Raw genomic sequence first — 12120 nt, forward strand, 5'->3', positions numbered from 1 at the left:
TTGCAGAGTCCTTGGACTTTACTCTTTCGAGCTGAGATGATTTGGTGAAAAGTTTCTTGATCCTTTGTCTAGTTGAAGTCGACGAAGACGAGGAGACAGACGGTGGTGGCGACATTGAGGCTTGCAGTCTGTGTTTTCGGCTGTGTGAAGGTTTGTATGTTCCGAGCACTTGGAATATTTGGTGGCCCCCAGAAATGGTCTGGTTTTGTGATAAGCAATTTGGTTGATGCGGGGGAATGTGTGCCTGCAGATGGCTGTTATATACGCTAGGCGTTATTACTCCGCATGGTGAAAAATCCGCGCTTGGTATTATCCCGGGTAAGAAGCATCACAGGCGGAAATCTTGCGCTATCAAGGCGACTGCGGCGACACCCGGGTCTACCTCTTCACAAAACCACACGGCTTCAGTTAATGAGACATCATCAAGTATTGACTAATGCACTCTATGGCAGCTTTCCTCTTTTGATACCGTGTGAAGACCAGGGATATAAGGCAAGTGAGGATCAAGCAAGCACATGTAAATAGGCCTTTTTTGCTTGTCATCTAGAATCTTCTTTCTGAAAATGTGGAATTCGTGTACAAAGTTTTAAGAGTGAAATCCGGTATGCAATGTGTGTGGTCCGTCGCAAAGACAGGTTCATGGCGAGTTCCGTGGGGAGATGGGCATGGAGCTGTGCAGGCGGATGTCGCTGGCGTAGGTGAGCCGGAACCTGCGGGCCTCCGCAACAGCTAGTGAGTGATCAAAGCATGGTTCTTCGAGAACCTTCAGGCATTTGTATAGGGATGTGCCCAAAAGCTCTCTCCGCAGACTCAGGCGCCGCTCGACATCCAGATGCGCATCAACCATTGCGTTAATCAGGACCAGGGCGCTGGTCAGAACACGCTCTGCGAGCCGTGTGCTCGGCATTTTGCACTCGTCGTACTCGCTGTCGGAGGCCGTCGAGGCTGACGATGGTGGCGTCATTGGTGCCTGTACGGCTGTGACGAAGTCCATGGCAAATGCAAAGCTAGCATTCGCAAGCGTATCGAAGCGGTTACGCAGCTGCAGCGCGTTACGTGCCCGTGTGAATGCGTCCAGAACCGATGACACGCCGGCGTCAGCTGCTTGGCGCGTACACAGGCGCGCCAGCACGCGGAACGCGACAACATGAATACTGGGCATATCGACAAAGCTTGTGGACAGTGCAAGGCTTGCAGGGATCGATGACTTGGCCACCGCCATGACGCCTGCAGGCGACATTGCCAGACAAAGCGTGCTTTGGATAGTCTCCAGGATGCACGACTCGGGGATGTAGGAGTACTTTGCAAACCGCATGGACCCCGATTCGTCGCCGGAATGCTGCCGGTCAGCGTAGGCGGCGCGGGCGCAGATCCAGCAGAACAGAATATGCTCAAGGACCTCAATTGCGTTGGTGGCCGTGGCGGGGTCGTTAGCGGGTGCGACTGAGAGCTGCGATTCGAGGTGCCGCCGGAGCTCGACGAGCGATTGGCTCAGTAGTGTGGTGTCGATAGGATTTGCGTACAGCTTGGTGCTGACAGCATTCACTAATGACTGGGTGTGGTTCGTGCGCAGGGTGTCTAGCTGGTACGGTGACGTGTTGTGCGTGTACATGGTAGTCATGCTCTGTGATATATTTCACCGTTAATGGCTCGTTTGTTAGAGAATCGTTACTTTGTAAGCGAATGGGCTGTAATGTTTGGGTGGATCGAAGTGTCGAGCCAGGAGAAGTAGAAAGCTGAGGGGTGATACAAAGGTAAGGTAAGGAAAGAAAAATGAAATGAAATGAAATGAAAGAAATCCGAGACGACGAACTTTAGAACAAGTTGGGCAAAGGATATTGGAGGAGAAGGCGGGGGAGCTACTGCTGTTTATAAATTGTTCCCTGGAGCGGAGTTAAACCAATGTATGACGACCAGCCATGGTAGATGAATTTCCATTTCCATTTCGAAACCTGTTTTATCAGAAAACTATCGGCTATCCAACAGCACTCATGGAACATCATGAGGTGGAGGCAGTAGTGGGGCAAAATACGAAGGGCGCTGGCAGGAGCAAAAAAAATACTATATCCCAGAGCACACCACTTTTGAAGGAAACATTTGCTGTGCACAATTTCAGCGATATGATCTTCAGTTGCTCCTTTTGGAAACGTGAGGGGCAGTTGATCTGGTGGTGGGAACAGTGATGCAAATTTTTTCCAAGCAATACATCCAGGGGAAATAAATGCACTTCGCCAGAGTGCGTCTCTGCTGCCTTTGTGGAGAGCACGGGGGATATGTATTAGCTTCCCACAGCTGTATAGTCAAACTTAGAGATTCAGGGTCTTGATTGTCCACTCGTACGCAACAAAGGTGGCTGCGTTGGCGGGGAATGCCCTCAGAATGGTGGGGCCAAACCCACGGAACAGGATGCGCCAGTTGCCACCCTTAATTTCGTTTCTGAGCGCACTGACCGCCGCGCTCGTGCTCTTGTGCTTGTAGTCCATCTGCATCCGCGACTTGATAATGTCTTGTGGGTACGCTGCCAGCCAGGCCGCAATGCCGGCAAAGCCGCCGGACAAGAACTGCTCCATCCCGTTGCTCTGCGAGCCGTCGGCGTGTCCTGTGCGCGCATAGACAAGGCCGGCCTTCATGCCCTCATACAGACCAAAGTAGGCAACGAAGCTGGGGATATCGCGCAGAATCGTGATCCCCAGACCGCGGTACAGGCCAGCAAAGCCACGCTCCTGGACTGTCCGCACGCCGCAGTTGAACACACCCGTGTATGGCTTCTGGCCCGGCTTCAGCGTGCCGTACTGCGTCTGAAGCTTGACCTTAAGCAGCTCTACGGGGCAGTTCATAAACGACATGACGCCGCCCGCCAGACCGCCAGCGATCGCTTTTTGCTGCAAGGTGAGGGGCTGAGAAGAGTTGGACTGGAAGAGCCGCAGGAAATAGCCGTTGGCAGCAAACACCACAGCATTGCAGAAGCCGATGCCCGCCAGGGGAGATGTCACTCCCTTGTACAGACCCGCGGCACCCTCGCCGTGCAGGGTCGCGCGCAGGCAGTCCATGCTGCTTGTGTAGAGGGGCGGCGAGGGCTGCGTCTGCATGCGCACCTTGATAGTGTCGAATGGGTGGCCGACCACAACCTGCGCCCATCCGCCCATAGTGCCGGCGATGAACTCGCCGATCGCCTTGGGTACCACCTCCTTTTTCTCTGCGGTAATTGCGACTGTGGCCATAGCGTGTGCTTTTGGGAATAGAAACGAGTGGGTGTAACAGGGGAGTGGTTAGTGGGGATCAAAAGCTGTAGATAATAAAAGTCGTCTCAACCGGAAGAGAAAGGTGGAGTGCTCAACCGCCGCCGCCGCCGCCTTGTCTGTCGCCACTGGCGGTGGCGATCAATTTGCGAAATAGCCCAATATTCCACCTATCGAGATGGTGCGCCATCCAAAAATAGGGTGCTGTAGAGAGAACCAACCCAGAAATGGAGGCTATTCATGACTCAGAAGGTCAATGTTCCGCACTGATCAGCGACAGGAATCAGATTACGATCAGCGAGCCACGATTACCTGCCTTGCTGATTTACAGCCAGTCCAATGCGTGGCACGCGGACGACTGTGTATATTTGCTACCATGTCGCTCTCTCGTCCCCGGTTCCGGTTTCATTTGTTAGCGCTCTGCTTCTCTACTGTTCGCTCTTCTGCTTCCCTATTGCCCTCTCCCCCTCCTAATCATCTGCTACACAAATAATGCTATACGCCATCCTGGCTTCGCTGGGCGGCATCGAAGAGGTTTTGAAGTCCGTGTGGGTGTGGACGCCGACAGTTCTTTTCTACGTCGTCATGATGCTTGTTGGTCTTTCAGCCTTTGCCCTGTTTGGCGTGTTCCTGTTCCAGCGCGACATGGTGTACCCAGCAGGCTTCCCTGCCAACTCTCGGACGCGGGTAAGTTGCGATATACAAGGGATGCAGTAATGACCTGCACATTTGCAACACCGCCCAACTAAACCTAGACGTCTTTAGGTCTCACTACCCTCTCAGTTCGGCATGCCCAACTTTGACGACCTCCGGCTGGAGACGTCCGACAAGGTGGTGATCCGCGGGTATCTGATTAAACGCGAGACAGACGAGGAAACCAAACGCGCACCAACGGTTCTGTACCTCCACGCCAACGCCGGCAACATGGGCCACCGCCTGCCCATCGCCAAGGTCCTGTACGATAAGCTGAAGTGCAATGTTTTCATGCTATCGTACCGTGGCTACGGGCTCTCTGACGGACAGCCGTTTGAGGCTGGTATTAAGACCGATGCCCTGACGGCGCTGCAGTTCCTGCGCTCCAACCCGCTGACAGCCAACACAAAGATTGTCGCCTTCGGGCAGTCACTGGGCGGCGCCGTGGCCATCGATCTCGTGTCAAGCAATCAGGACGAGTTTGTCGGTCTGATGCTCGAGAACACGTTCTTGTCGATTCCCAAGCTGATTCCCAGCGTTATGCCGCTGCTGCGCTACCTGACCTTCCTGAGCTGGGAGAAATGGAACTCGGAGCAGGCTATCCGCAAGGTTGCTGGCGTGCCAATCCTGTTCTTGTCTGGGCTGCGGGACGATTTGGTGCCGCCGCCGCAGATGCGCAAGCTTTTTGAGCTGGCCAGCCGTGAGGAGAAGAACCCGGTCACATGGGAGGAGTTCGAGAATGGCTCGCACAATGATACTTGCGGGCAGGAAGGGTATTTTGAGAAGATAGCTGCGTGGTGGGAGGCCCATGTCGTGGCTGCTGACCCGTATGTGCCGACGGGCCGGCTCAGCGGAATGGGCACCAAGGATATCATCGAGCGCAGCAACGGCACCCGCGAGATCATCGACAAGGATGAGCACCCGGCTGAGCCGGCTGAGGAGAAACCAGGCCATGCCAAAAAGGACGATTAGATTTTCAGCATGTTTTAGTATTGCGAATTAACGGCTTCGTTTTTTTTTTTTGGATCGCCTAGAATCTGGCAAGAAAGCGACTGAGTTTTGACTATCTCTTTGCCTCCGCTCCCAGCACCAATACTTGATTATTTAGCCATGGCCAATACATTAGATGCAGAGCAGCATCCGGCGACAGTTATTGTCGAGATGGACGAGCCGTACGTGCAGGCAATCCTCGAGCGCACGTTTTCCAAGTACCAGCCCCTGATCGCTACCGCCTCTCCTGCAGCCCACGCGCCGGGTAAGCTAATGCACTGGCGCGAATACGAAAAGATCGATTGGGACAACGTGCACCGCTCGACCTCTGTGTTCTCCTCGGCCTACTGCATCCGCAAAGGCTTAATTCGTAAGGCTCAGATGGCGTTCAATATCAAACTGTACACGGCCAAGCACCCGGATTCGATTCTTCTGCGGGGCGTCCCCGAGACCTGGATCTTTGAGCTCGATGATATCGACTATCTGGACGAGGCGCTGATGGAGTGCTTCGAGGTTGAAGACGGAATGCGCGCGAACGAGGGCGTCGAGGAGCCCAGAGACCGCCAGCAGTTTATCCTAAAGCCCTCGTTGACGGGCCGTGGTGCAGGAATCTACGTGTTTGATACGAGAGAGAGGCTCGAGGAGCTGCTGGAGCGCGAGTTTGAGAGCGACGATGAAGATGAGGAGGAAGAGGAGGAGCTCGAGGGCCAGATGATATCGCAGATCCGCGAGTGGGTCATCCAGCGGTACATCAACAAGCCCCTGCTTTTGCCCACGCACGGGTCGCGCAAGTTCCACATCCGCGTCTACGTTCTTGCTGTCGGTTCTCTGCAGGTGTTTGTTTACAAGCAGATGCTCGCTCTCTTTGCACCGCATTCCTACAAGGAGTCTGCGGGGGATCTCGATGACCAGCGCGCGCATCTCACAAACACCTGCCTTCAGGCGAAGGCGCCTGGATTCGATGAGTCGAGTGCAGTTGAGCTGTTCTGGAAGTTGGATCTGGACAGGGAGAAGCTGGGCAAGGTGTTTGACCAGATCTGCGAGATCCTGCACGACACATTTGCGGCTGTGGCAAGTGAGCCGACGTCGTTCCAGGCGTGGCCAAACTGTATCGAGCAGTTTGGATTCGATTTCTTGGTCGACGAGGACTGCAATGCGCTGATGCTGGAGGCGAATGCGTACCCAGATTTCAAGCAGACTGGCGAGGGGCTGAAGTCGGTTGTTGAGGGGTTCATGGCTGCATCGGTAGCTACTGCGGTTGACAAGTTCCTGGTCGACGAGAAGGATGTCACCAAGGACATGCGGGACATGATGGACGCGGACCGCGACGGTCTGGTTGAGGTGTTTTCGCGGAGCAACGACAGACATCGGTAGTAAATTAGACCTAGTGTTATTAAATAAAGCTTCAAGTAAATTCTCTACAGCCAGATGTACTTTGGCTTGGCCTTCCAGCGCAAGAACGCGTATCCAGCAGCATAGTTGACAGCGCCAAGCATAATCAAAAACAGAACGCTTTGCCAGGTATTGAACCTGGTCAGGCTGTACGACTTCAGCACCTGCTCGCCGGTTGCGTAGCACTGGGTTTCGGGAGGACAGGTGAACGTGAGTCCGCCAAGCTCGTTTTGCGCCAATGCTGCAAACGTGTGGAACACAGGGTTGATCCAGCGGAGCCAGCGCAGGACGGGTGTGATCGTTGACGGGTTTGAGAACAGGCCGCCAAACAGCAGCTGGATGGTCAGAATTGCGGGTGCAATCATGAACCCCATCTCTGTGGACTCGACTGCCGAGCCGACCATCAGGGTGAAGGCAATGGACACCATGTTGATGCAGTAGAATATGGCCAGGGCAATAAAGAACTTGCTGGCACTGAACGTCAGGTGTGCAATAAAGTAGATGCCGATGAACAGGATCGTGTTGCTTATCAGGGCGAACGGCAGGAACACGGTTGCCTTGGACACGTAGAACGAGGAAATGCGGAAAGCAGCCGAAGCACGCTCACGCACCATGATATCGCGCTCCTCTACGTACAAGGACAACATGGGCATGACCACCGGGAAGGTTGCATTGACTGTGATGATGAACAGCACACCCATGCGGTTCATGACACTGAGCGAGTCGTTCTTCAGGTAAAAGTACATGAAGCCGATCAGCACGCCCATGACAATTGCCTGCATAATCTGGCCCACGGCGAACGGCGTGTTGCGCAGCGCATTCGTCCAGTCGCGCCTTGCCAGTGTTGCATACTCGTACAGCCAGCTGTTCTTGGTAACCACGTGCGAATTATCCTGCTCGCCGTAGCTGCGAGCCAACGATTGCTTCTCTGCAAAGCTTCCACTGGAGGCATTGGCGTGCTCGGCGAATGTATCTGCTAGCGCTGCAACCCGCTCTTTGCTTTGCGCCAGAGTCGTGTCGCTGCGATAGTCAAGAGTCATCAGGTCGACAAAGTAGTCGGCTGGATTCTCGTGCATCGGGCACTGGTGGCCAATCTTGGCAAAGTACTGGATGGACTCCGAGACAGGGCCGAAATACACGATGCGACCCTGCGACAGCAGAATGACCTTGTCGAAGAGATTGAAGATGCGCGCGCTAGGCTGGTGGATTGTCATCATGGTCGCAATCCCGCGGTCCTTGGAAATGCCCTTGACTAGCTCGACCACCAGCTCCGACGAGTTGCTGTCGAGGCCCGATGTCGGCTCATCGAGGAACAAAATGCTGGGGCTTGTCAGGAGCTCCATGCCGACAGAGACTCGCTTTCTCTCGCCGCCCGACACACCGCGTGTCTGGGCATTGCCGATAGGCGTGTCTTTCGCGCCCTCGAGTCTCAGCTGGCGCATCACTGTCTGGACGCGCTCCAGCTTCTCCTTCTCCGTATACTGGCTGTTGGAGAGGCGGAGCTTGGCTGCATACGTGAGTGTCTCCTTGACTGTCAGGAGCGGGTGCATCATGTCATCCTGCTGCACGTAGGCGGTCGTACGCTTGAACGAGCCGGGGTGACGCTTGGCACCGCGATACAGGATAGAGCCAGAGAGACGGCCGCCCTCAATACGGCCAGATAGAGCATTGAGGAGGGTTGTCTTACCGGCACCCGATGAGCCGATAATGGCAATGGTCTCACCAGCACGGGCCATTCCGGTGCCCTTTGACATGATGGTCTTCCACTCTGTGCTCTTACCAGCCTTAGTTTTGACCTCGTACGTCAGATCGGTCCACTGAAGGATTGGCTCGCTGAGGGATTCGGTTACTCCGTGGTACGGCGTAGACATGCCCTCAGACAGGGCTTCCTCGTCGAAGGATTTGGACATTATGCTATCAAAGGAGAGAGATGTGTGTTGCTTGAGCTTGGAAAGCAGAGGCTGTAACAGGTGTATTGCTACGAAGGATTAGATAAAGCGGCTCTGACTGGGTAGTCCGAAGAAAAAATGGAAGGTCCCTTGAAAGGCTAGTGCGACCACTGAGGGGCTGAGTGATGAAGTTGTTGTGTGGGTTGAAGGTATATGGTGTAACTAGGCTGAGGTTTAAATATGTGGTGGCAGAGACCACAGAAGCGGCTGGGTCTTGGCAACATTTTCCTGCGAGTTCTGCCTGTTTGCTTTTTCGAAATAGGCTAGAAGGCCCACGAGAGCCACAGGAAAATTCGGTTGGATGTGCACCAGAGACCAGCAGCACTACTGTGCTGCCCAGCTCAACTGGTTTGTAATTCTCGGCTGCTCTCGGGCGCCAGGCCGGTCCCGACATCGGCGCAGCGCGAAAAACAAGCATTAGACATTGGCCACAACATGTACGTGCATGTCGAGAATTCGCAACGGTGAGTCTTGGCGTGTATACTACCAGGAAGCGGCACATGTCACAGGACCACTGCCTTTTTGGAGCGTATTTGTCAGGAAATCAAGGTGCAGAGGATGCGGGGGCTAAAAAGCCGATGGTGTCTTGGCATATTCCTCGTGTTGTGCCAAAAACGCAGTCCAAGCATCGGCGCCGAGACAACAGCAGGTGAGCCCTCTATCGAACCAATCTGCTTATGTAAAAGGGGTCCATATTTATAATCAGGTGGAGAGATGTCAATTAGATTGTTAAGCCTCAGCGTTGCGATGCTCCGACCGGTGAGTAACCTCATAGTCAACATGGACATGGCACCGACCAATGTCCGGCATGTTCTCGTACTTCTCCTGCAGCGACTCGGCGACGTCGTGCAGCACAATCAGTGGTGTGCTGGGCGGCATAACAATGTCGACCTCGACAAATAGCTTGGACCCTGAGTGGTAAGCGACCACCCGGTCGACCTTGTCGATTCTTGGGTCATGTGTTATCGCCGTGTACGTCAATATCTGCAGCAAGTGTGGGTCGGCGCTGATGCCTACGATCAACTTGACCTGGTCCCACGCCTCCTCGACCCACGAACTCAGGATCATTAGCGCAATGATCAGCGAGCCCACCGGGTCCATCCAGGGCCAAAGGTGCTTGCCGATGATGGCCATGGTAAGGCCAAACGAGTTCACAAACACGTCGTTGCGGTGGTCGGTCATCAGCACATGTGCCGAATTGTACTCGCGCAGCGTGTAGCAGTAGAAGAACAGGCCGATTTTGGCCACTAGCGCCGCCAGCACGCAGATGCCATCGTACAGCGACAGCTGGTTTGGCTCGTTCCTTGACGACAGCAGTGCCTGGATAGACTCAGCCAGCAGCGCAACCGAGAAAGTACCCATCAGGACGGCAAATACGATCACGCCGATGGTCTCGAGCTTATACCGGCCCGACGGGTACAGCGAGAACCTGTCGCGGCGGCGCGCGGCAATGGACGCCAGGAGCAGGATAATTGACGACAGGAGGTCCATCATGGCCTCACTCATAGCGGCAAACAGAGACAGCGATTTCGATGAGATTGCTGCATACAGCTGCGCCAGCACTACCAGCACATTGACAAACACCGACACACGCACCGCCATGTCCACCTGCCGCTGCTTGCGCCGCCGCTGCTCTGACTGCAGCTCAATTACATCATCCGTATGCTGCTTGTTGACGCCTAGGAGCTCGGCAATAAGCTCGTTCTGTGATTCGTAGTACGCAGCCACCTGCCGCCCCTGCGATTTCATGACGTCCTGCAGGCCTGACTCGGACATTTGCGCAGCGACGAATTTTGGCACCAGCTCGGCCTCAGCCCTGGTGATCGAGGACCCGGTAGACGATGCTGTTGACGGCTTGTGGGCGTGGCTGCTGATGCGCTTGCATCGATCGCAGGCGTTCATCTGGTCGGCCAGCGAGGGATCGGAGGGTGGTGCTGGTGCGCCTACGGCACCATATGATGCTGGCTGTTCGGCTGCAGGCTGCGAGCCATCGTTCAGCAGTGCCTTCTGCTCGGCCGGCATCTCTGCCTTGCTCTTCTTGGGCTTTGCGGCGCCCTTGCCCTTTGACTTTTTGTTTCCGCGAGTCATGATAAGGATATGAGATAAAGGTTCTGCAGGCGAAAAAAAAAAAAAGAAAAAGTGATGGTGACTGTTGGAGCAAAAAACAAAAAAAAAATAATCGGCTGGTGGTTGGTGGAGGGGTGGAGCATCTTGAGGCCCAGCATTCTCGGGCAGACAGATCACTACAGGGCTGGGTTGCTCCAGGTTGGGCTGCCGATGTAATAGCGCCGATTCGCGTATTGTTCTCCGCGCCGCAAAATTTTGGTGTTACGATTGTCGCCATCATCTGGAACCTAATCCGAAACTGCAATCCCGCCCTGATTCATTGATCTGGAATTCATTGGTCCGAGCCGTGGTCTGAGACCGCATGCAGCCAGTGGAGGTGGATCCCCATTTTTTGCACAGTTCTGACAGGGCGACAGGAGGGGGTGAAAATGCCCACAGACAGGTCAGCATTGACAGTGCAAATCAGTTTTGTTCCCTTCATCGTCCTGTGTTATCAGTAATGCGAGCCATGTCTGGATTGTCAGTTGACTCAGCTGTTATGCAACCACTCATTCAGCAAATGGAGCCACTGTGAAGGAGCAGTAGCACTCGCTCTGCATGCTCACCCCCTGACCCAGCTGCAGGGTGGATCCCGCCTGATTTCCTCTGAGTTATTGACATACATCTGGCAGGATCCATTTACTTGCCTTTGGTGGGAAAAAAAGGCAAGATCGCGCTGAACCCAGGCGGAAATTCTGTTTTGCCCGTTTATCTAAGCAGCTCCAAAAAAACAAAATAGCAGGGCGGCAGATATTCGAACAGTTCTGCGTTCAAGGCGATTGAGTAACAGGAAAGCAGCGGATTTACAGAACCATCCCCAAGGTCATGTTCAGTCAGTACCATATGTACGCAACATTGCATGTCATGAGCGGAGTCTAATATTGCTTGGTGGATAGTTACACGCAATGCTGTTATTGTTTTGATCTCGCACTACCCGAGCGGTGAAAATAGGGAATGTCAACACGAAAGTGATCACAACACCAGGCGTGTGCGTAGGGCTCTTCTGGGTACCAGGATCCAAAAATAAGGAGTGCGTAACGCTAGTGTAGCACGAATCCAAGACTACATTAAACCTCGAAAAGGAATAGTGCACTGCGTGTCCCTCGCTTGTGCTTGTTTACGTTTTCTCTATTTTCACTCCCCGACCCAATGCATATATCGGCCGGCCAGCGCAGAAACTGGTTTTCGGCTCCTGGGCATGCGTGTGGCGGGTTCATGGTGCGATCCGTAGACTGTTTTTAGAGCCCAGGTGGGAAAACCGGGCCGGCCAACCGCAGCTTCCGGCGGCGCTACCAAGGAAGGGAAGAGTGCATCATTTGTGTACATGCTTTGCCAGCACAATGCGGCGCAATGCCATGCTAGGTTCAAACAGGCCTACTTTATGCTTAAACAGACAAGCGACAGGGGGCATGGGGAGGGGGTGGCTCCGGGGCTCGATTGATGGCCAGTGACAACAAAAGTTTAGATTGTAAGCGGCGTATTTAATGAAACAAAATTTAAAACAGGAACGTAATGTCTGGTAAACTATAGCAACAATGGTAAAAGGGGAGGAGTAAACATAAAATAAACAGACGTAAGGAAATAATAAGCATACAGGGAGGGAGTGGTGCGTTCCAGAAGGAAACTGATTCCTGAGGAAGCAAGCAAACAACAGCCTTAGTTGAACTCGATGCCCAGCGCCGACGATTCCCGGTTCTGCGTGCCATACAGCTTCCTGCGCAGGTCGGAGAACGTGCCCATGATCGGCTCCT

The 12120-nt window shown here is 54.0% G+C and overlaps 7 protein-coding genes across 7 annotated transcripts; 3 read left to right on the forward strand and 4 right to left on the reverse strand.

Moving 5' to 3' along the window:
• Positions 1-491: 491 nt before the first annotated feature.
• DL89DRAFT_267648 (uncharacterized protein) lies at positions 492-1747 on the reverse strand. Its single transcript, XM_040887588.1, has one exon. The coding sequence runs from the start codon at positions 1610-1612 to the stop codon at positions 638-640; it is 975 nt and encodes a 324-aa protein (XP_040743107.1). The 5' UTR covers positions 1613-1747; the 3' UTR covers positions 492-637.
• A 425-nt stretch (positions 1748-2172) lies between these two features.
• On the reverse strand, positions 2173-3312 carry DL89DRAFT_267649 (mitochondrial carrier). The gene has a single exon (XM_040887589.1). It carries the CDS (start codon positions 3219-3221, stop codon positions 2307-2309), a length of 915 nt encoding a protein of 304 aa, XP_040743108.1. The 5' UTR covers positions 3222-3312; the 3' UTR covers positions 2173-2306.
• Positions 3313-3621: 309 nt separating this feature from the next.
• DL89DRAFT_160924 (uncharacterized protein) lies at positions 3622-3998 on the forward strand. The gene has a single exon (XM_040883657.1). It carries the CDS (start codon positions 3732-3734, stop codon positions 3954-3956), a length of 225 nt encoding a protein of 74 aa, XP_040743109.1. The 5' UTR covers positions 3622-3731; the 3' UTR covers positions 3957-3998.
• Positions 3819-4951, forward strand: DL89DRAFT_267651 (alpha/beta-hydrolase). Its single transcript, XM_040887590.1, has one exon. The coding sequence runs from the start codon at positions 4029-4031 to the stop codon at positions 4902-4904; it is 876 nt and encodes a 291-aa protein (XP_040743110.1). The 5' UTR covers positions 3819-4028; the 3' UTR covers positions 4905-4951.
• Positions 4952-5195: 244 nt separating this feature from the next.
• DL89DRAFT_274939 (tubulin-tyrosine ligase) lies at positions 5196-6296 on the forward strand (the record flags this gene model as incomplete). The annotated part of the gene is made up of 1 exon (XM_040889244.1): positions 5196-6296. One exon carries the CDS (start codon positions 5196-5198, stop codon positions 6294-6296), a length of 1101 nt encoding a protein of 366 aa, XP_040743111.1.
• Positions 6297-6340: 44 nt separating this feature from the next.
• Positions 6341-8185, reverse strand: DL89DRAFT_223827 (P-loop containing nucleoside triphosphate hydrolase protein; the record flags this gene model as incomplete). Its single annotated transcript, XM_040884660.1, has 1 exon — positions 6341-8185. One exon carries the CDS (start codon positions 8183-8185, stop codon positions 6341-6343), a length of 1845 nt encoding a protein of 614 aa, XP_040743112.1.
• An 807-nt stretch (positions 8186-8992) lies between these two features.
• On the reverse strand, positions 8993-10012 carry DL89DRAFT_223646 (cation efflux protein; the record flags this gene model as incomplete). The annotated part of the gene is made up of 1 exon (XM_040884649.1): positions 8993-10012. The coding sequence occupies one exon, from the start codon at positions 10010-10012 to the stop codon at positions 8993-8995; it is 1020 nt and encodes a 339-aa protein (XP_040743113.1).
• Positions 10013-12120: the final 2108 nt, after the last annotated feature.

This window comes from Linderina pennispora, assembly GCF_002104995.1.
Source record: "Linderina pennispora strain ATCC 12442 chromosome Unknown DL89scaffold_7, whole genome shotgun sequence".
NCBI lineage: Eukaryota > Fungi > Kickxellomycota > Kickxellomycetes > Kickxellales > Kickxellaceae > Linderina > Linderina pennispora.